Raw genomic sequence first — 22835 nt, forward strand, 5'->3', positions numbered from 1 at the left:
ACAATTAATTGACCCTCCACATGGGAATAAAAACCTAGGTTTCCCGTATTGCCGTCATAGTGGCGACCAATCGCTACTGGCGTCACATACTGCTTGGTTGACACCTAGCGCAGCTAATGCAGACTGAATTGCTACCTTTAACTCCAGTGTGTGCTGGGTCTATCTCCACTCGAGTATAGCCTTATATTCAGGTCGCTAGGGTCTACGAAGCCAGTCATATTGACCCAAGACCTGACGGCTCAATTCAATAGTGCCTTTTATGCACAGTAATGCCTGGGGCATGAGGCTCTAATTCCTTCTCCCGGAATCAATTAAATAGTTCGCTAATGGACATTAGCCAGACGTACATGCCCATACGGGCGAAAACGTCTTTAATTTAAATGATAATGATGATCCGGCGGCTTAAGTGTTTAGAGCGTCCGCCTATGATACGGTAGATCGCGGGTTTGAACCCCGGACGAGTCATATCAGAGGCTTATAAAATTGTTATATCAGCTGCTTCGCCAACTGCTCAGCATTAAGAGGTTAGTGTTAGTACTGGTATCAGGATAGTTTGACTGAGTGGGGCATGTCTTCGGCATGATGCCCAAGTGCTAGTCATCACTATAAACTGCCACACTGCAATCTTCGTAGCAATATGTCTTAAACATTGTTAAAGTTACATTGCAAATCCAAATCACACACATAAACATACACACACAAGTTCTGTTTTTCTCACAACAAAATGATATCGACAGTGACCTGATTTAGATAACACTATGTTTGTGTTTGAATTATCATGAAATGACTATAAAGTACTCTAGATTTGTTGTAGCATAATTCTTTTGCAAAGAAGTACAACTGATCAATCATCCACGGATCAACAATTTACAAAACTGAAAACGTAATATTTCCCCAAAAAATGCTTCGTCCCTAAAACAAACAAAAAACAACAAAAGCAAAAAAAAAAAGCAAAACAAAACTCCAAACAAAACTAAATACCGGTAACCCAAAATTAAAATAAACAACAAACCAAAGATCAACTTGTCAAAGCTGGTGTGCTTTTTGTATCAAAACATGGGTTTAGAAAAAGTACCACCAGTAGGAAATACCCATAATTAAAGTTGTTAATCAACACCAGTTCGGAGATTTGTTAACAAGCTAAAAGCGAATAATTAGATACGCGGAGGGACAGAATACCCTTGCATACGTGATTAATTGCGGTACTTTTATTTTATGACCATGTCAGTTGGAGGGAATTAACTTAGCAAATGTAACATCCTAAACAAGGCCCCCATTGCGTGCCTAATTTCACACAATACGTCTTCTTTATCCGCAAACCTGGCAACTGCAAGAAAATGTTTTTACGATCAAATTACTTGATTTCATCACGTCTCCGTGTGAAATCCTAAAATTGCAACATTTTCTCGAAATGGAGCCTTTTTCTATCTGTCATCGCCTATCAACACGTCTAGCTAATGTCCCCTAAACCTGTCCTGACATACCGTTCAAGTTTATTGTCGGTGGAATTTATAGCTTTGCATGCCAAGAGCAATTTGCGCGAATGGACGACATTAAACGCCAGTAAAAGGTAGCAATCAACCCATGAACTGTTGCCGCTATCGAAATTAATTGCACATGTTTCCTTTCTACCACACACTTTAAGTCTTTTTTTCTCCAATATTCTGCTGGGGAAAGAACTACCGCAGTGTTGCAACGTATTAGGTTTCAACCTGGGACTAACTTGCCTAGTTACGCTAGTCCTATGGTTTCAACAATTAGTGCTTTCATGACTGACCTAGATGACGTCACGTTACTACACTGGGTGTCAAAAAAAAAAAAGAAAAGAAGAAAAAGCAGTAAAGGGCAGTGATAAGTACAACTTTAAATTTAAAAATAGGACAAATTTTCATATAGCATTTATTAAATTGTCATCGAAGGAGGTTTTAGCTTTATGTCAACCAGTTATGGAAGTGAACGAAATTATGTACCTTTGTAAATTTGAGCATTACATTCCTTGTTAATTGTAAGTCTTTATTTCTGCTGCACGGATTTTGTCTCTAATGTCCCGTCATGTGATTCAAACTTATCCAAAACATTTACTTTGTGTTTCTCATACATCTGATACTACGCAGATTCGAAACCCCGTTTTTCTCCACTAGCGATATTTGTTGTACTTTGTTAAACTTTCAGCTTCTACGATTAAAATGTTTAGATGTTCTAATATTTACAAATATATTTCTACATTAAACTTTAAGTGATTATTAATCTCAGTGATTGCTCTACAGTGAAGCTGTAGTATTTGCAAGTTGCTTTTTTGTTATTTTATTTAGCGGAACGAAAATAGCCACGCTCAAGCAAGGTGTAGATAACTCTAAGATGCTTTTTGCGCAAATACATGTTTGAAAGAAAAAAACATTTTGAACGTTTTTAAACAGTTTTAAAAATTGTAACTGTTACGCCTTGCTTGAAACTGAATTTTCAATTAAGATCGTAAGGCTGTCATTCAAGGTGTAAGAGGCAATGACTGGCAACATAACATAAATAGTACCTAATTATATTAACGATGCACAATCGCCGCTAAGAAACGCACCGGAAATGGTGAATTTTTTGTATATCATGTATGTATTTGGAGAAAAACATGAAACAAGCGTTGAACAAAATAGCCCACTCCATCTTTTTATATTTGAAATATCCCAATTCTCAATTTTGACAGGGCAAAAAAATGACATGTCTGATTATTAAATCTGAGAGCACCATGGACATTTCCGTACCATATCTCATTCCTATTCAAAACTAGTTATTATACAACAATTACATATTGTTCTTGAAAAATTAATAAACTGCTTCAGAAACTTATATTTGCAAAGTAAAAGACAGTTAAATTTATTGTTATGAATATTTGAAATTCTTAGCGAAAGAAAATTTCCAGTTGCTGACATCATTGCCACGGTTACTCTGCAAACTTATATGAACTTTTGAACCAAAATGGACACACCATATAATGATATTATAAACTTTCAATCACCAGATATTTAATTTGAAAAGAACAGTTCGGCGGCTTAAGAGGTATAAACGTTTGGGCCCCTACTTTGGTAGTTGTTAAGAGGTATAAACTGTTGGGCCCCTACTTTGGTAGTTGTTAATAGGTATAAACGTTTGGGCCCCTACTTTGGTAGTTGTTAGCTCCAACTTACAGAGTTATATTTAACTTGACCCCTTGGCCATCTTGACAGAGTGTCGTTAAGTATAGCCTCAATCTGAAATTTGCCTACTTAGTTTTAGAAACAAGGATGAGTGAAATTGAAAGAGTGTATAGTAACATGCAATTTGCTTTCTTTCCTCTTTTTTTTCGTCGCCCAAATTGTACTTATGTTTGGGAGCAAATCAAAGCGATGTGAATTCTTAATGAACAATCGGAGACGATTTACCCCAAATTACAGTACGTTGGACATAATTTGAATTAATTTCTTTTTTAGTTTTTTTATTTTCACAAATGTATAAATACATTTATAGGGTTTAAGTATTATAAAATACGTTTGTAGGTTTTATAATTTTGCCAAGTCCACTTTGTTGAAGAGAAAGCCGTTGACCTCCAAAGGTCAGATATTTTCAGGACAGGTTGTTTTTAGATTTGCATTTTTGGACAACTCTTGGCGTAATATCTTACAATTTATGTGGGAAAATTTAATCTGAAAATGAGACCGTGATAAAACAAGAAAAGTTATTATTAGAGTTAAAAATACATTTTTCAAAATAGCATAGCTACCGGAAGTGTGGGACGAACATTTTGGCCCGTTGATCCACAGATGCAGTCATTTTTAAAACCCTTATGTAAATTGTACTGCTGATCCATAACAAGAGCGATAAAAATGCAATATCTGACACGAGATTGCATCTGCTTGCAAAGATCACTTGATAATTTTTTTTTTATCAAATTGATCGATTTATCTGAGCTACAAAATTATTATTGATGTCTCATTTCTTACTATCTGGAAAATATTCCACTGTCAATTTTATATCTGGGATGACAGGTTGAGAGGAGACATTATTAAGGTCCGTGTGAAGGTTTTCTCGTCTGCTTTGGTTCTCGTATCCGCAGACATTTACAGAACGGTCGAAATGGACCTTAAGGTACGCCAATTTCCTAATGTTCGTGGTACTAAAAGGGCGATGTCTAAAGATAAGTGATAAGCATACAATATTTCTTCCACAGTTTAAAATTTAAAAAACCAGCCGCTTTTCCACAGTAGTAATAAAGTATTTCAATTACATGACAAACTCATGAAACAAACGACGAATCAAAATAAATTTTAAAAAAATATCCGGGGACATAAGATAATTCACGGGTATTGGAGCTATCTTCGATCATATTAGAATATTCGCGGACATCGAAAGATGTGTAAAATAAATAAATATATGAATAAAGAATTATAGATAACAAGGAGAAAGAAAGAAAAGGTAAAATGATGACATGAACTCGACATGAGATGGCACGCGGACAATGAGGAAGTTAAGGCTTTTTTCATATGTCTTTTTCTTTTATTTACACGTAGTAAGTAGAAAAGGAAACCAGTACTCAGGGGAAAGTTAGCTGGGACATCATTGTTCAACAATGAGGCAGCTGTCAAGTTTGATTCGCTTTGAAGTGCCTGCATCCGGTAGTAATACTATCTTCCAGGGTGTTTAATATGACTGTCCATTTATGTCCAGTTGCGACTCCGTTTCGCTGTTATTGCCAAGTTCTAGAACGGAACAGGCCTCTTCGCAACCTATGCCCTATCATAAACCAGTTTTGATTGACTAATTATGAAATTCGAGCTAACCGTTATTTTGATTTCCAGTACAAATCCTCAGATGGTATCAGTGCATTTCTTAATTGGTCAGTTTTCCTGAAATATATTTATCCTGAGATATACGGTGTTGTTTGGATACTTTACTGGTCTTGAAACTGAGCAGGCCAGTTTAGTAAACGAACCATTTTATTCTCAGTTTGCTTGGTTCTGGTATGTTCTGGTATTTCGAATTATTTCGTAACCCTCGCCCTTCTGAAAGTATATTTTTATTCAGCTTTGATTAGTGTACAATACATGGTTTACAAGCTGGACCGTTGCAGCTAAATTTACCCTAATCCATTTCACGAAAAATTGAGGAAACTACATAAAATCAACCGCCAGTTGCCTTTCCTATTCTAATAACTCTCAGTAATGAATAAGATTGCTAAAAAAATCTACTTTGATTTGAATGTATCATGTATTTAATACGCGTTGTTGCAAATAAATTTTCTTAAATTTTGGAAAACAAATGATGTCTTTTCAGGGAACAGATGGTAGGACAGGATTACTTATGCGGTATCATGTAGACGTGCAATTAATATGAACCTTTAATGATAAAAAAGTTAGTGTGATTTAACTGCTTTTACAATATAACACTTTTAGGCACAATTAAATCGCCTATTTTAAATAGAGGACAGTTCTCCAAGAGTAAGGCCCCTTGTTCAACTCCGACAACTGTTCTACAAATCCATCACAAGCATACATAAGAATATTGTTCAAATTAAACATGATATTCATTCCGGGAACACATTACTTTTATTATTGCATATCCGAACTACTAAACAGTTATGAATAGAATCACAAACAATATCTAAATCGTAAATACCAACTCATCTCATACTAAGCCATAACCACGGGTCACGCTTTACGTTCGTCACTTGTTGATAAGGATCGGGCTGGCTGACTATGGTGATTTCAAAGAAATGTCTTGTGACCAAGTGAGAGAAAAAATAACTAGTCCGATCTTTCATGACTGACCACTCCAGTGGTCTAATGGTTAGAGCGTCTGCCTCGGATACGGGAGGTCGTGGGTTCGAGACCCGGCCGAGTCATACCAATGTGTTATATAAAGGGTACATACAGCTGCCTCACCAGAAGCTGAGCATGAAGAAGTTAGTGTTAGGACTGGTCTGCCTGGTGTCTGGATAATGTGACTGGGTGGGACATCATGCTACATATTTGCGGCATTATGCCCCAGTGCTAGATATCACTATAAACTGCAGACATCGTAGGGATTTGACTGAACAAATGTTAAATCTACGTTAAAAATCCAAATCACACACAAACACACACACACAGAGACATGACTGAAGGGCCGAACGCGACGTTATTCAACATCAATCAGTCAGCATAGCCGCAAGGAAATGGGCCACAATCGTAGGAGCGCCAATGGTGTCGGAGTCTATTAGCTCCGATTAATTAGTGAACCACGATCCATTCTATAAATAAATAAACAGATGGACAAAGAGATAAATATAAATAAGGAATAACTACAACGTGAAAGATTTATTTTATCTTCAGATTAAGAAAAATGTTGCAATCTCTCTCTCTCTCTCTCTCTCTCTCTCTCTCTCTCTCTCTCTATATATATATATATATATATATATAAAGGCTTCCTTCTTCATTGCAAGACATAAACTATAGATTTCAATAAAATAATTTAGCAATCGATTTTCTCAATATGGCTGATTGCAATGCAAATCGGTTTGCTGCATTCAGGAGATTTCAGATAAAGGATATAAATGGTATATTTGTATGCTTTATCATCATAACAAGGAATTTTTTTGGCATGTTTCAGTGTTAGTTTGTGACCTTCTGGACAAATGAGTTTTTGACTCAGTTATTAAAATCCACTAATAAAAATCCTGTTGTATGTAGATATTACTCATAACTGACTGTCTCCAAACATTATTTGAATCATCTTATGAACATCTCCTTCCCGTTCCAATATGCTTCATGTTAAAATATAAATATGTACTATCTTCTTACACATTAATTCTCGATTCTCTGTATCTGTTTTACAATGTGATGTATGACTGTAATAAAACCTGATGATTTATGGATCATACGGTATATACTTTCATGATTACATTCTGCGTTGACGATAGGGATAATCCAAAGCGATTAAACTGAGATTAATACTATCTTAAGCATCACTAAAATTTCAATAAGCCATAGGAAGAGAGTCAATATACGTTGCAAAAATCGATTCCATACAAGTTTCCAGCAGCATTAATATCCAAGACAACGGTGATTTCTTTATAGTATGGGTTGAAAGAAACGTTGGCAAGTTAATAAAATGCAAAATCCCTAAGAAAATTAAGAGAAGAGTGGATAGAGTTGCGTTAAACCTGCATCCATAATGAACTCGAGGTAAATGTTTGACATATGTTATCAAAGATGTTGATACTACAAGGGCGGAGACGGAATTATTTCGAAAATGGCACGAAAATAAGTATGCTTGAGTAGCTTGACGCTGACAATACGTAGTTGATATTTATAACAAATAAAACAAGATTAACTGTTAATACATTTTATCTTCCTGTACATCTTCAAAAGTATAAGAATTATGTAAACTGACCCAGCCCTTTTTTATGTGTATAAACGATGCTATAAAATGGCAAAAACAATTTTCGATTAAAATAGAACTTATTTATGTTCAAGTCGGTTTTGGAAAATATACGTCCCCTAGAAATGACGTTAGGCAGCTTGTTATTGTATAACTCTTCAGGATTTCCACAATTAAGAATCTCAGAGACATGCAAACACGTGCAATGACATGCCTGCGTCTTTCCTGCATGCAGCTCTTCCACATCTGGGAGGCAGGTTAAGGTTTTATCTGGTTCACACTTATATGAAGATAGATCTAAGTCTCTTTCGTTCCTTCTCATGTGAAAATGGTGTAAGACAAGGGGAAACGTTATCTTCATTATTGTTTTCATTAATTCTAAATGATCTTGCACATGTTTAACTAGTAAATGGGCGTAAATTATGAGCTATACGCTTCAAACATTGTCACTATATTAAAAGGTATGTTGATTTTATACGCTTATACGCTGATGACACTGTACTTGTCGCAGATACTCTTATTTGGTTAAAAAACGAAGCATACAAATAACCTTAAGATAAACAATGCCGATATTGCTTTCGTAAATGAATAAAAGTACTTAGGTCTTATATTCACACATGAATGGAAAGTTCTCCAACAGCATAAATAATAATCTAGTGCCATAGCTAATAGAAGCAGGCATTTACTTTAAAGAAGTATACACAATTTCGATTTGACTTTTGATTGTCAGTTGAAACTGTTCGATCAAACCATTGTACCGATCTCAACATATACTTGCAAAATATGGGGATTTGTGAAATCTGATACAGTTGAAAAAATACCTCATCATTTTTTACTCAGAAGCATATTGAATATGAAACAAATGTACCCCTCTATATAAGGTATACGACTAACTTTTTTGTTTCCCCTTAATTATCAACATTAAAATTCGCATATTATTCAAACTATTGGGTTAGATTGGTTAGTTGGAATAAACAACACATGTTTTTTCTCTCATACAAACACTTTGGTAATAATTCGTATGACAACGAATAACGATTTAAAGTAAAATCTATATTAGTTGATGTCGGGTTAAGCTACGTATGGAGAGATCAAAGTTTTGTGTCAGTTAAATGGTTAACAAATTCGGCACAACAACGAACAAAAAAAAAGACCAAAACATACAAGCTTTGGCAGCTAATGTCAATACCCATCTAAAGGTCTTAATTATATGTTATTTAAAACTATTTTGGATTTAACAAAGATGTATTTCTCATTACCAAAAATATATCCCAAAAAATTAATTATATTTAGGACTGCAAGTAATCAGGATCCAGGTGAAACTGGTTGATGGGATATTGTTCCTTATAACGAATGATATTGTACACTCTTGTCAGTCTCATGAAATTGCTGATCAATATCTCTATCTTCCAGCACGTTCTTATGTTTGTGATGAAAGACAAACATTTAAACCTCATTTTTACGCTTTCAGGACTAACGTTCATAAATATGACCAATTAATAAATACAAGTAACATATGACTTGTTTAAAATAATATTTGGAGATTTGTAGATTGTGTTTTCAGAATTTGGTAATCCTTGTTAAGCATTATATATAATAAGATGAGACGCTATATTCCTGTACTTTTTCTTATATATTTCATATTTTGTAACATGTACAACCTGAGTGCAATAACGTCTTGGCGCATTTATATTTGATGCATGATATGGTATTACCCGTTAATACATACACATCTATAGGGATCCTAATGTACAAATTGATTTTGAAATACATGTTTGTATTAAAAATGTAATGCTGTTCCAAACAAACACTTGGACAAACCAAAACAACAAATGTTCTCCGTAGCAAACATAGCATGAGAGAGAGAGAGAGAGAGAGAGAGAGAGAGAGAGAGAGAGAGAGAAGTTTTACTTACACGTATCTGCAACAGACCACAATTAGAAGAATCACAACTAAAAAGAATATAAGAGCCAGTGCTACCGCTATCATACAATACATTCCACACTCGAAGTAAGTCGGAAATAATCCGTCACATTCCGGCACGCTTAAATGAACGAGATTAAAATTCGTTAAATCGACACCACATCTTAAGGCCACGCGTTTCAACGCTTCACATCCGTCCTTGCGTCCCATTCTCCTCGTCCAGTCCAACTCCAAAAGAGTTCTAGTTTTGTCATATCCTGGCGGTGGACACGGGAAGAAATCCCATAGATTGAAAGGGTCTTGTTTAACGCAGTCTGGTATTGCCTTCCATCGAAAACACCTATCACAACGGGAACATGTATTTTCCATTTTTTGTTTATCCATCTGAAAAATTGAAGAAGACAGCATATAGCATCACGTAAAAAAAGAATTTTAAATAAGTCCCAAGCAATATTTAATGGTTGCCTAGACAAGATTATATATATATATATATATATATATATATATATATATATATATATATATATATATATATATATATATATATACTAGTATGCTCTTGTGTGCAACAATATTAGCTTTGGATGGCTCTTGAAGGCCGCAGTTATAACTCAGTCGCTTCTATCGTATCACTTCTTTATGAGTACGTTCCTATGTGTTCCGATATGTGTTCGTGCAACGGCAACTCATCTGGGAGAAATGGACTCCTATGGGTCGTACTATTTTCCCCATATAAAGTTCTATGGCCATATCATGACGTCATAACCGTCGATAGTACATTCACAAACTGAATAATTTGTTTAACAATCGACTTTGGGTTGTATGATGCACAATTCAAGGGATGTTTCAAAAGAAATGTTCAAGCACATGGGACCATATATTAATACGATATTTACTGTGATACAAACCAGCCTTTCTCTGAACGGCAATTGAAGTACTTTAGTTTGGTGGTCTTTAAGATTCCAGTTATCAAGTAAGTCAGGAATTTACCGACTAGTTAAGAAAAGGAAATACGTTATACATTTCAAGCGCAATTTGCGTGAATACTGGATAGTCATAGATAATACTCCATCAGATAAGGGAAATATATGCGATCTGACAATTACATCTGCCAGCTATCAGCATGATTTAAATTCTATTCTTCTAACGGCGAGATGTTTTTCCATTTTTTGTCCTCTTTTTTTAGTTTACGGAACAAAGACGCAAAATGATGGAAACTGAAATTGATTTCAACCGCTGAGATCAGATGAGACTTCTTTTTCTCGGACATTTAACCTCAATTTTTTTCCCCCAATGCCCGCCTCACCGCCAACATCAAGAAGCAGTACAATGTATCCTAATGCGAGCTCCATTGTTTTGTACTTTTCTAAACCACAGTGAGGGGAGATACAAGAATTACTAATGACACTGCTGACAGTTTTAGACATTTGTTCTTAAATGTAATCCTTCCATACGAAGATGTGTGTTCACTAAAGTTACAATTACATCAATGAATGTAACTGATATTTTCCCGCTTTGTACAAATATTGAGATAGCTTACACACATTTAATCCTTACCTCAGTCAGGCGCAAGAAACACCCTTGTCGATCAGAACTTATACCGGAGTGTTATAAATCTTTATCAGTCGAGTATATATATATATATATATATATATATATATATATATATATATATATATATATATATATATATATATATATATATATATATATATATATATATATATATATATGTGTGTGCGTGTGTGTGTGTGTGTGTGTGTGTTTAGGTATAAGTGCCTGTCAAATTTCTTTCATACCCTATAACGCGTACAAGATTGCAAACAACGCTGAGTAAACGTTCCAGCCGTCCAATGCTTGATTATTTAGTTGAAATCATTGTGTCAAACATATAGCGTTGACGCTCCTTTATAGGCGCCTTGTGTTACCGTGCATTTGTGTGTGTGTGTGTGTGTGTGTAAATGTGCGTCACAGCCAAATGAAAGCCCCATAATTTGGTACATGGACTGACATTATGTCTTTGTTTCCTGACCCATGACAATATATGCGTTTATTGCTGATTGAGAGTTCATTAGAATATTTGCACCACCGGAGAATAATCTATCTTGTATCTAATTACCTTTGGTATTAAATCAAGTCTTGTGTGTAAAATTCGTTTGTCAATCTCCATGTACCGGCGTGCAGAGATTAAGGATAGCAGTTTTCTAAACATCCCTGTTAGGACTTGCAATTTGCATTCAGCAAGACTTGATATTTAGTATGTGACAATTTAGCTTTGATAGCTTACTTGTATCTTCAAATAAACTTTGTAATGTGCCTTTGTGTAGGTTTATTTTTGTTACTATTTTTAACTTTGTAATTTTGATATAACTTGCAGCGTTCCAGGTATGTTAAAGTCTATACAATGAAACTCCTTTCAGTTACTGGAAATCGGTCATGCAAAAGAAAATTATGTTGTCTCATTAATGACCTAAGCTTTTACTTAAAAACTGATTTTGTAGCCAGTGAAAAGTATGTTTCGTCTGATTTCTCCATAATCCAAGAACATGTACATAAACAAGAATATGTTTCCTTCAGTTGAAAATACTTTTCAAAATTATAAGTGCAACAAGACAAGTGAAATAGAATATATACGTAGTAAAATGATATCAAGTGGGAAAACAGAAAAGGTTATACCTACAACCAGAGAGAGAGAGAGAGAGAGAGAGAGAGAGATCAACATGCGCACATGTAAGTAACAAGAAAGACAGGCAGGAATAGACAGTGGCATGAATATTTGAGTCCCATTGAAGCGACGAGAGACATTATTTGTAAAAGACACCTTGTGTAATACACATACACAAACCACTATATGGAATATATAAGAAATGATAAAAACTGCAAGTTAAAAGGTAGAGAAAAAAGACAAAATATTGGTTGACATGAAAATTAGATTAAATAGGTTTGCTTTCTTCCCTGATGACAATTATTGCAAGAGTAGATTTCCGTACCGTATAAATAAACCCAAAACAAAGCCTTATCACCATAGTTTTTATATAAGGCCAAGCTGTCAATGCAAATCATGTGGGATCGCATGACTGTCATAACATGCCACTCTTACTGATTCTGGCCTATTACAGCCTATTTCGACCTATTACGGCCTATTTCGACCTATTTCAATAAGCCCAATTATGTACAGGCAAACAAAATCAGATCTTTCTGTCTGAACTTAAGACGAAGTAATGGATTTTAACGGAAAAGTGCATGATATCGACTATACATAGATCATATACATACATACAAACATACATACATACATACATAATTTGTAGCTTTAATAAAATCATCTTACATTTATACATTTAAACGCGATTTGTGTATGATACTTAGGAAATTTCAAAGATGAAATTCGTCTATCGAGTTTTGTCATTACCGAGAAGCTGTAGAAATTTATGTCTATATGTTTGTCAGTAATATTTAGTTTTAAAGATTTTCCTTTAAATTGAGAGAGAGAGAGAGAGAGAGAGAGAGAGAGAGAGAATTGTATTCAAGTCACAAAAGGAAGGAAGCTTTGTTGTTTTTTTCGGCCTATAGAAACAAAATTATAATTCATTTATTTGTAATATCTTTAGTTATTTGTTATAAAGAATTAAAGCAATGAACTTCATTGCTAAGTTATCTCCTACGTGGACAATGCCGAATGAAAATCCGATAATTTTCTATTTCGCTTTCTCTTTGTTGCTATCATGTATTAATGTATAAATTACATTTACTGTTCTTGTTTATTTTAAACCATTCAATTTATGCAAAATGTGTAAGTTTATATTGAGAGCACTGTTCACTTTTGCTGTCATCACTTGTATGATTTCAAATATTTAATTTGATTTATTTTGAACTTAGACAACTTTGAAGTTTAATTAACTGCATTAGGATACTGACTTTTGATTCTAATCATATTTAATGTAACACATAAGTAGATTACAAAGAAGCTTTGCCTATGAGCAATATTTAAGCATCCGCTTAATTTTGTTCAGGTTATTTGACGCATCAAGACATTTTACTTTGATATAAGCATTTCAATGTTTATAATTTCGCGCAGAATGTTTTCACCAAACAAGATACAAATATTTCCTATATAATAGTTTAAATTAATATTTCAAATATTAAAGGTCAATATAATTGACAAATAAGTTTGAAAGGTGATTTTAATCTTTGTGTGTAAAATAATAAGGGAGCAACATTTCATCGTGATATTTTGACAAAGGATAAAAAATTTGTATAGAGCTGTTAATATTCGGAGGAAATTTCATAACGAACTTTCGAATCACTGTATGTTTCTTCATTATTATGTTTTAAAACAACAACGACAAAAACAACAATAACAAAGACGACTAAAACAACGATTATATCAATAATAATAATAATGATAATAATAATAATAATAATGGGTTAAGACATTTAGCTCCTATTTCATCGGCCTGATGGAGCATATTTTGTGTTAAAGTTTCATTATAATCAACAAAAACAAAATAAATTTTGTTGCTTTTTAGTGGATCTGGTTTTTTTTTGGTTACGCCATCTACCGGATTAAATGTCTTCAACTGTTTTATAATTTAAAAAATCATGGTCATCCTTCTATGGCTTTGGAGCTCATTGCACACAGTATGCTGACCGAAGCCATAGTGATAACAAAAGTAGTTGAACAGTTTGAAATGTTAGTTCCAAGATTATGCAATAATATAACGACTTCCTTATGAGAGAGATTATATATATATATATATATATATATATATATATATATATATATATATATATATATATATATATATATATATATATATTGCATTTACTCCCTCCCCTCAAACCCGCGTGCCATGTGATATCAAGCCATATACTATCCAACATCTTGGAGGCATGCTCTTCAAAGAGTACCCCCTGCCGATTACCGGTCTCTAGGTCAAATCCCAGGCAAAATAATAGCCTTTGATGGTATTGTGGGTCATTTGACAATGAAGAAATCAAATCAATTCGTCCCCACAGTCAGAGGGTTTAAATCTGGATAAAGGGCTCTAGTAACCATCTTACTGTTATGTAATTGTCTATCAGAGGATAAGCGAAGCCCAATTTATTGCACAAAGATAATGAAGTGTAAAAGGAATTTCCGCTGTATCCTGAAGAATTCACAATGCGTGAAAATATAACCAAAGCCAATGTTACTAATAAAAACCCATAATGAAACAAAACCGATAACAAGATAACATAACGTAGAATGTAAAATCCAAACTACTTTAACAGAAACCTAGTCATTTTACAGGAAAGAATAAAAATTTAAAGGGAAATGATATAAGTTTTGAAGTAAAATGTCATTGTGTGCATCAGAGACGCACCAAATATCTGGTTTTGTTGAGCCAAGCCCGCTTTATGGTGTTTTGCTTAAGGGCTTCAGTTATTTTCTGTGAGGAAATCAGTGTACATTATCTGGCTTAAGGATACAACACGGCAGCGAACCTGGCCTGGTCTGGCAATTGAAACCTGTACTCTTAACTTAAAGTTTAACACGCTAATCACTGAGTTACAAAGCCTTAAAGTAAACGTGATATCGCTTACCACGTGACAACGAATTGCAAAATATATGCAACTACAGCAGAATCGTCGACCTTGATTTAAATAGGAGGAAGAAGTTTTATGACGAATTCAAGATATAATTGAATTTGCTATGCAAACATCACCATACATGATGAGCACGACTCTAATTACATTAGATTTCGCATGTCTTTTTATGCTGATATTTGTATCACAATTTTGTTTATGAAAATGCAACGTCTAATAGATTTTAGCCACTTTTTATGTAAACAGTTACTATGACCATTTTGTGAACGAAAATTATCATAAAGCACTTACTTAGATTGCCCCCGCCAATCCCCAACCCCAACTAAATTGCATTTTTTGTCTGTACCCGTAACTTGTTTTTCAATGTGTTAAAGTTTGACAGGCTAATCATAGTGGAAATGGTGGTTAGTTCTATGGTAATTTCATTTTGAAACGAAACATTTATATATGCAGTTTCCTTTCAGTATGTGACTACTATGGTTGACAGAGATGTTGAAATTTGCTGGAACAAACAAGAGTTTTGTCTAAATGGCAGATGCCTTTTGTCAAGGACGAGAACATTATTGATTTGCTATCGCAATATTTAAATTTAAGTTTTCATTAGCAGTTTGTCACATCCACAGGTATGAAAATGCACGTGCCTTTACTAGATCTCCGATAGGATTATTACACATCCAGTAAATCGTAAAAGTTACTATCATACTGGAGATATGAAATGTTGAAGTGTGTGGCGTCGAAAGATATAGGACTAGCAGTTACGAAAGAACGCTTTTTTGATTCCCGATATCCCTTGGTAGTATCAGATAAAACAAAAACACGCCGGCGGTGAGTAGAAACTATAATCGTGATTCTAGAGACCTTGATATCCTTTAATCTTGGAGAGAAAAAGACGGACAAATGTGCAGAAATTCGCGGTGTTTTGCAATTAAAGATTTGCTGTCCAGCATTCCGCCCACTGAATATGTATAATCCCTGCTTTATGTCTTTAAGTTTGCGGTTTGTAACAAACAAGAAATTCATGAAAATTAGTACATCACGAGAAATAATGAAATTCACATTATAACGTCAGTTGCCACGCTATTGCAGTCTCTGCGTCCATTGAAATAGTATGAGGTGCTGTAGCCGACAAAAGCTGGTCCAATCAGAATGTTGCGTTGAAATTTTAATGTCATATGGAATTCCAATTTCACGTGTTGTGTAAAAGGTTATAGTCTTTAAAGTTCCATTTTCTTGGTCGAGATTTTAGATTGCATCTATTGAATTTAACAGTAGTGGTTGAAAGTTATATTTTCTAATTCGAGGTTTTAGATTGCATCTATTGAATTAAACAGTAGTGGTTGAAAGTTATATTTTCAAATTCGAGATTTTAGATTGCATCTATTGAATTAAACAGTAGTGGTTGAAAGTTATATTTTCTAATTCGAGATTTTAGATTGCATCTATTGAATTAAACAGTAGTGGTTGAAAGTTATATTTTCTAATTCGAGATTTTAGATTGCATCTATTGAATTAAACAGTAGTGGTTGAACGTTATATTTTCTAATTCGAGATTTTAGATTGCATCTGTTGAATTAAACAGTAGAGGTTGAAAGTTATATTTTCTAATTCGAGGTTTTAGATTGAATCTATTGAATTAAACAGTAGTGGTTGAAAGTTATATTTTCTAATTCGAGATTTTAGATTGCATCTATTGAATTAAACAGTAGTGGTTGAAAGTTATATTTTCTAATTCGAGATTTTAGATTGCATCTGTTGAATTAAACAGTAGTGGTTGAAAGTTATATTTTCTAATTCGAGGTTTTAGATTGTGTCTTTTAAATTACACGGCTGTGGTTGAAATTTCAATGACATACTTCGAGAATTCCTAATTTACGTATTGTTTCAAAATGTTTATATGTTGAACATTCCATTTCATATGTTGAGTATTTAGATTTCAAATGCTGAATTAAACAGCGCTGGTTGAAAATTCGATGTCCAATGTCGAATTTTTGATTGTATCTTCTGAATTACACGGTGGTTGTTGAAATGTTAAAATCATATGTCGAGATTTTCAATTTTGTATACTGAATCACATTAATTGTGCTGAAAGTTCCATTTTGTATGTTGAGTTTTGAGATTGTATCTGATGAATTACACAGCGGTGACTGGACATTGTATTGTGCTTTTTAAATGGTGAAATGATATGTTGGTGTTAAAAGTAACATTACACAAGGTCCACTTCAACAATTCAAAATAATATCAAGTATTAAGATACATCATTCGTGTATTCAATTATGAGGCGCCGTTACATTTCATGCTGTAAATGTTTGAAAGTTATCCTTCACAGGTCGATAATTACTATGAAATTCTTCGCTAGAGGTCGCTGTAGTGAACGGACCGCGTTATTTTTAAACAAGGAGGCTGCTTCTCGTTGCTCTGAAATTCAACAGATGAAAACTAAATACTCGCCATATGAATTGAAACTTTCATCACAAACGTTTGCATAAAACGTGCGAATTAGGGATTCTCGACATATGATATTGAAATTTCAACCATCGATGTGTTATTCAAACTATACACTGTAAAACGTCGACATAGGAAATATAACTTTAAACCACCACTGTATAATCCAACATATAAAATCTAAAATCTCGATCTAAAAAATGGACTTTAAGGACATGCAATTTGATCCAACATGCGATATTGGATTTCTCGACATACGACATGAAAATTTCAATTGCAACTTTCTCATTGGACCAGATTTTTTTCTGCTACGGCGCATCATAAAATAGTCTAAATCCAAGCAGTCATGTCACCACTGAAACGAGCGATGTCATCTAGAAGATTCCTGCTCGGATGAACTCTTACCGCATACACTAAATTCATTCTGACACTTCCCTCACTGGAGAATTGGAATGATAGAAACTAAAATGTTAACTGTCCGACCTTATTAAATGTCACAGATACAAAGAATATGTGATCAAATATAGGGTATACACACTGGGCCGCTTATTTCATTTTGATGGTCTTGTAACATACCTCTGAGTCGCAGATAAAAAGCTAAACACATGCATGATGTCTTCGTAGGCTTGATATCAGAACAATGGCGCGGTCGCTAATTTATTGCAACCTCACATGAAACACAACTCGATAAATACAAATCAGGGTAGTAGCATATACATTTCAAACATATGTAATTTAACCACGTTCACTGAGTACAGGCTATGTGATTCCCGGAAACAGTCCCCGAAAACTGCAACAGTTGATGTAAATTATGTTATGTCATGCTATGTCAGATTCTATGTCATTAGGTCTTAACCTAGAGCTACAACATTATCACGCGGGTTACATAAAAATTTCGTTCTCTGACATACATCATCTTGTCAACCTTGCCTGTGAAAAGCGAAATCCTAGGATAAACATGTCATTTGATAACTCGCACTTAGCAGAAAAATGAGACCGAGCCTGATGTTTCCTTCATGGCAGAAGAGGAGTGATCGGAAGTAATGTTTTACTGTCCAAATACAATGAATAATATTGATATTCAGCACCAGCAATACCTCGCTGGGTATATACAAAAGACCAATAATTGAATAATTTAACAATCTCCTGTGTTCGTTTAACATATATCCGAATCGCAGACAAAACGCAAACAATACGTGATCCTAAGCTCATGAGTCTTGCAACGAGAACAAACAGGTCGCTAAATTATTGTGCAATTACAAAGAAAACACGATGTCTCCTAAAAACCAACCATGCAAGATAAAATATAAAAGATCTGATTGCTGGGAGAAGTTGACAACTCAGAGAAAAGCTTAAAAATGATCTATAAATCTTTGATAGACTCCTGGACAAATCATACTGCATTTTGTGAGGTAGGAAATTAAAGCATCACCTACCATCACACATGTTACATTATACATCTCGGTGGCTGAGCAATACCTTGGCGAAAAGTGATATTAAAGAAGAAACTTCCGAGTGGACGACTCGTTCTTGGAGATTGTCAACCTTTGGTTCAGAAGTATCTCCTTTGAAAAAGTGGAATAAAAGCAAAGACGTGTTTACTGACAACAAAGTGCTTTGTTACAGTGGGTATGTTACGGGGTACAAAAGTTGCAAACAATAACATCCAACACAAAGTATATTCCCAGCCAATTTTTAATGTTCACCCAAGCTAGGGCTCAAGACGACTGCCCTTTACAGAGAACAATTCTTTAGTTTTACACCAGGGCAATAGTTTATCAAAACAACAGTGATGACAACTGCAGACTCCAACTCCAATGGGTCAGAATCTTTATCAGTATCAGATGTGAACTAGGTAGAATTTGTTTCTAACATTACCATATCTGACCGCTTAAAATCCATTAAACTAAAACTATCATGTACACCACTGTCTCTTGTCTTAATGATAATCAAATATTTATACAAATAAATTAGAGGGAAATGTTAAGCATTAATATGACGGCAACAGGGTATGTACAGTACATTCATAATTTATTCCTGATGTGAGTTCAACATGTTTCTGCGCCAGAGATCAAAAGTAACGTGTTACATTATTCTTATCTATGTAGGCTTGTGATGAGAATAAAGCGTAAATTTGCAATTTATTGTGGAATACTATGAAAACATGGGTCTCTGTGAAATTAATTATTTGTAACTTACAACTTTAAAAAATACTGAAATCGGCTAAGGTCGATGTATTATTATAACCAATAGAACAGTATGTACATTTGTGTGAAAAGATGAACTTCATCAGTTGTTTCTAATGAAGAAATAACTATTTTCCTAAATCTACCCATTCATTTCGCAATTTATTAAGAACATTAAAAATTCATTGTTTTATTAGATGGTTCATAATATACATATCTGGCACAAACAAGCTGCTTTCAATAAAAAACAAACCTGAGCAAATGAGATCACCAATAAAGTTATATCGTATCATATCAGCTGTTTAATTTCCTTAATGTAAGTATTGTGGAAAGTTGAGTTGATTTATTTTATTATTCATGTAACAGACGTACGCACAAAGCTATTTTGAAACTGTTGAACAAAATCCTGACTATTAAAAAGTGCTTTGTTTATTGCTAAGTGAATGAATTTGTTTAAAAGTAAAAAAGAAAAAACAAACACATTTTATACTTACAGTAGTTTTAGTTAGCAAAGATTTTGATATATTTACCTAACTAGTCATTGATCCGATATTTCAGTGCCTTGCACTAGCAATATATATTGGATTTCACGACTTGCATCCCTTTGCCACTGCATACCATATGGGAACCTTGCCTAGCGGTGGTGATCTACAATGTCAGACCGTTGAAACGCAGATTGAATATATTTCAGTAGAATCTTCCATTTTTTCAACAGTAAGGGGCAAAGGGGCATATCAAAGGAAAACTTGGTTGAATAATTTTCAAGCCAAGTTTGTTTTCACAATATCAGGCAAAAGTAACGTTAGTTAGGTGGAGCTTTAAACAAGCAGATAATAGCAGAGTCCATGTAAATACAAATTAAATAAGCAAGAAAGAAAATATCTGAGGCGACATTTTGTATACGTTACATTTCTACATCATATTGAAGGTTACGCAAGTACTGAGTACAGCTGTGCCCATCGACCTAAGCTGTCATTTTTTTTTAGAAACAACACGTATAACCGTATTAATCAACTGTAATATCTTCAAACACTCAACAAATTTAACATAAAATTCAACCACTTCTCATCTGCCTTATATTTTAAAAAAAATTGCCTTGTTATAACGTATCATTAATCCTGCTGGTTCGAGTGTTTAGCTTCCGTGACTACGCATTTTTCGGCCAAATTTACTTACCGGAGGCCTACTGCTTAGATCGACAACCTCGGATGCGGGAGGTCGCGGGTCCGAACCCTGGCTGAGTCATACCAAAAACTTATAAAAATGATACTAACAGCTGCCTCGCTAGGCTCTCATCATTATCGGTATAACTGGACTGCTAATTGCATTTCTCACAATTTTGGTGATTTTATTTCTAAGAGAAAGTGTATCATTCAAATTTTCTTTTCATTATATTTATGTAATCGATTACATTGTTATAATTTAGATACGGGGCTAGTTTTGTTCTATTTTGCATCTTTCCTCAGATCTTTGTTATTTTATCCATTAATTTCATATTGCCATTTTATTGTTTGCTCCATCCGTGTAATTAACCCGGTGGTCGATCATCTCCTACATAATAATAACCATAGTACCATAACAGGTTGGGGGTCATATTACATTTTCCTTGACAATATCATTATAATGATAACAAAATTCCTCGTGAATTTCCGTACATTCCTTTGATGTGATTTTAGGGCCTCCAGTGGGACTCCCTACCCACCTACACACATACAAACACCTTGTTGCGGGGATTGTTTTGGCACAGATTGGATGCAGATTCTACCAACTTAAACTATGTTCTCCGATATTTCCTCATAACACCCATGTATCGAAATCCGACAACTATAACAGAACTTTGTATTGTAATACCAGTAGAAGTATGGAACAGGAAACGTTTAAGGTGGAACTATGGCAATGGAGAGATGTCAGAACATTGATATTTAACTAGAAACAATTGTGCATTCATTAATATATATTAGAATCCATCCATCCATCCATCCATCAATCCATCCATACATACATACATACATACATACATACATACATACATACATACATACATACATACATGGATACATACATACATACATACATACATACATACATACATACATACATACATACATGCATGGATACATACATACATACACACATACATGCATACATACATACATACATACATACATACATACATACATGCATGCATGCATACATACATACATGTATACATACATACATACATACATACATACATACATACATACATACATACATACATGGATGTATACATACATACATACATACATGCATGGATACATACATACATGGATGTATACATACATACATACATACATACATACATACATACATGCATACATGCATGGATACATACATACATGGATGTATACATACATACATACATGGATGTATACATACATACATACATACATGTATGGATACATACATACATGGATGTATACATACATACATACATACATGCATACATGCATGGATACATACATACATGGATGCATACATACATACATACATACATACACACACATACATACATACATACATACATACATACATACATACATACATGGATGTATACATACATACATGTATACATACATACATACATACATGCATGGATACATACATACATACATGCAATGATACATACATACATACATACACACACATACATACATACATACATACATACATACATACATACATACATACATGGATGTATACATACATACATGTATACATACATACATACATACATACATACATACATACATACATACATACATACATACATACATACATACATACATACATACATACATACATACATACATACATACATACATGCATACATACATACATACATACATACATACATGGATGTATACATACATACATACATACATGCATGGATACATACATACATGGATGTATACATACATACATACATACATACATACATGCATACATGCATGGATACATACATACATGGATGTATACATACATACATACATGGATGTATACATACATACATACATACATGTATGGATACATACATACATGGATGTATACATACATACATACATACATGCATACATGCATGGATACATACATACATGGATGCATACATACATACATACATACATACATACACACACATACATACATACATACATACATACATACATACATGGATGTATACATACATACATGTATACATACATACATACATACATACATACATACATACATACATACATACATACATACATACATACATACATACATACATGC

General features: G+C 34.0%; 1 protein-coding gene across 3 annotated transcripts in view; it reads right to left on the reverse strand.

The window, feature by feature from the left end:
- The window catches only part of LOC149805226 (uncharacterized), a 60990-nt gene that overhangs the window by 17967 nt on the left and 20188 nt on the right, over positions 1-22835 (reverse strand). For 2 of the 3 annotated variants that reach the window (XM_089948650.1, XM_089948658.1), the window contains exon 2: positions 9299-9690. In XM_089948650.1, coding sequence (XP_089804776.1) covers positions 9299-9690 — 392 coding nt within the window. Of the gene's footprint in view, positions 1-9298; positions 9691-9855; positions 9996-22835 lie in introns of those variants that run through there. The other variant, XM_089948664.1, reaches the window with a different exon arrangement.

Source organism: Sinohyriopsis cumingii, chromosome 2 (genome assembly GCF_028554795.1).
Source record: "Sinohyriopsis cumingii isolate HCF-2022 chromosome 2, ASM2855479v2, whole genome shotgun sequence".
Taxonomy (NCBI): domain Eukaryota; kingdom Metazoa; phylum Mollusca; class Bivalvia; order Unionida; family Unionidae; genus Sinohyriopsis; species Sinohyriopsis cumingii.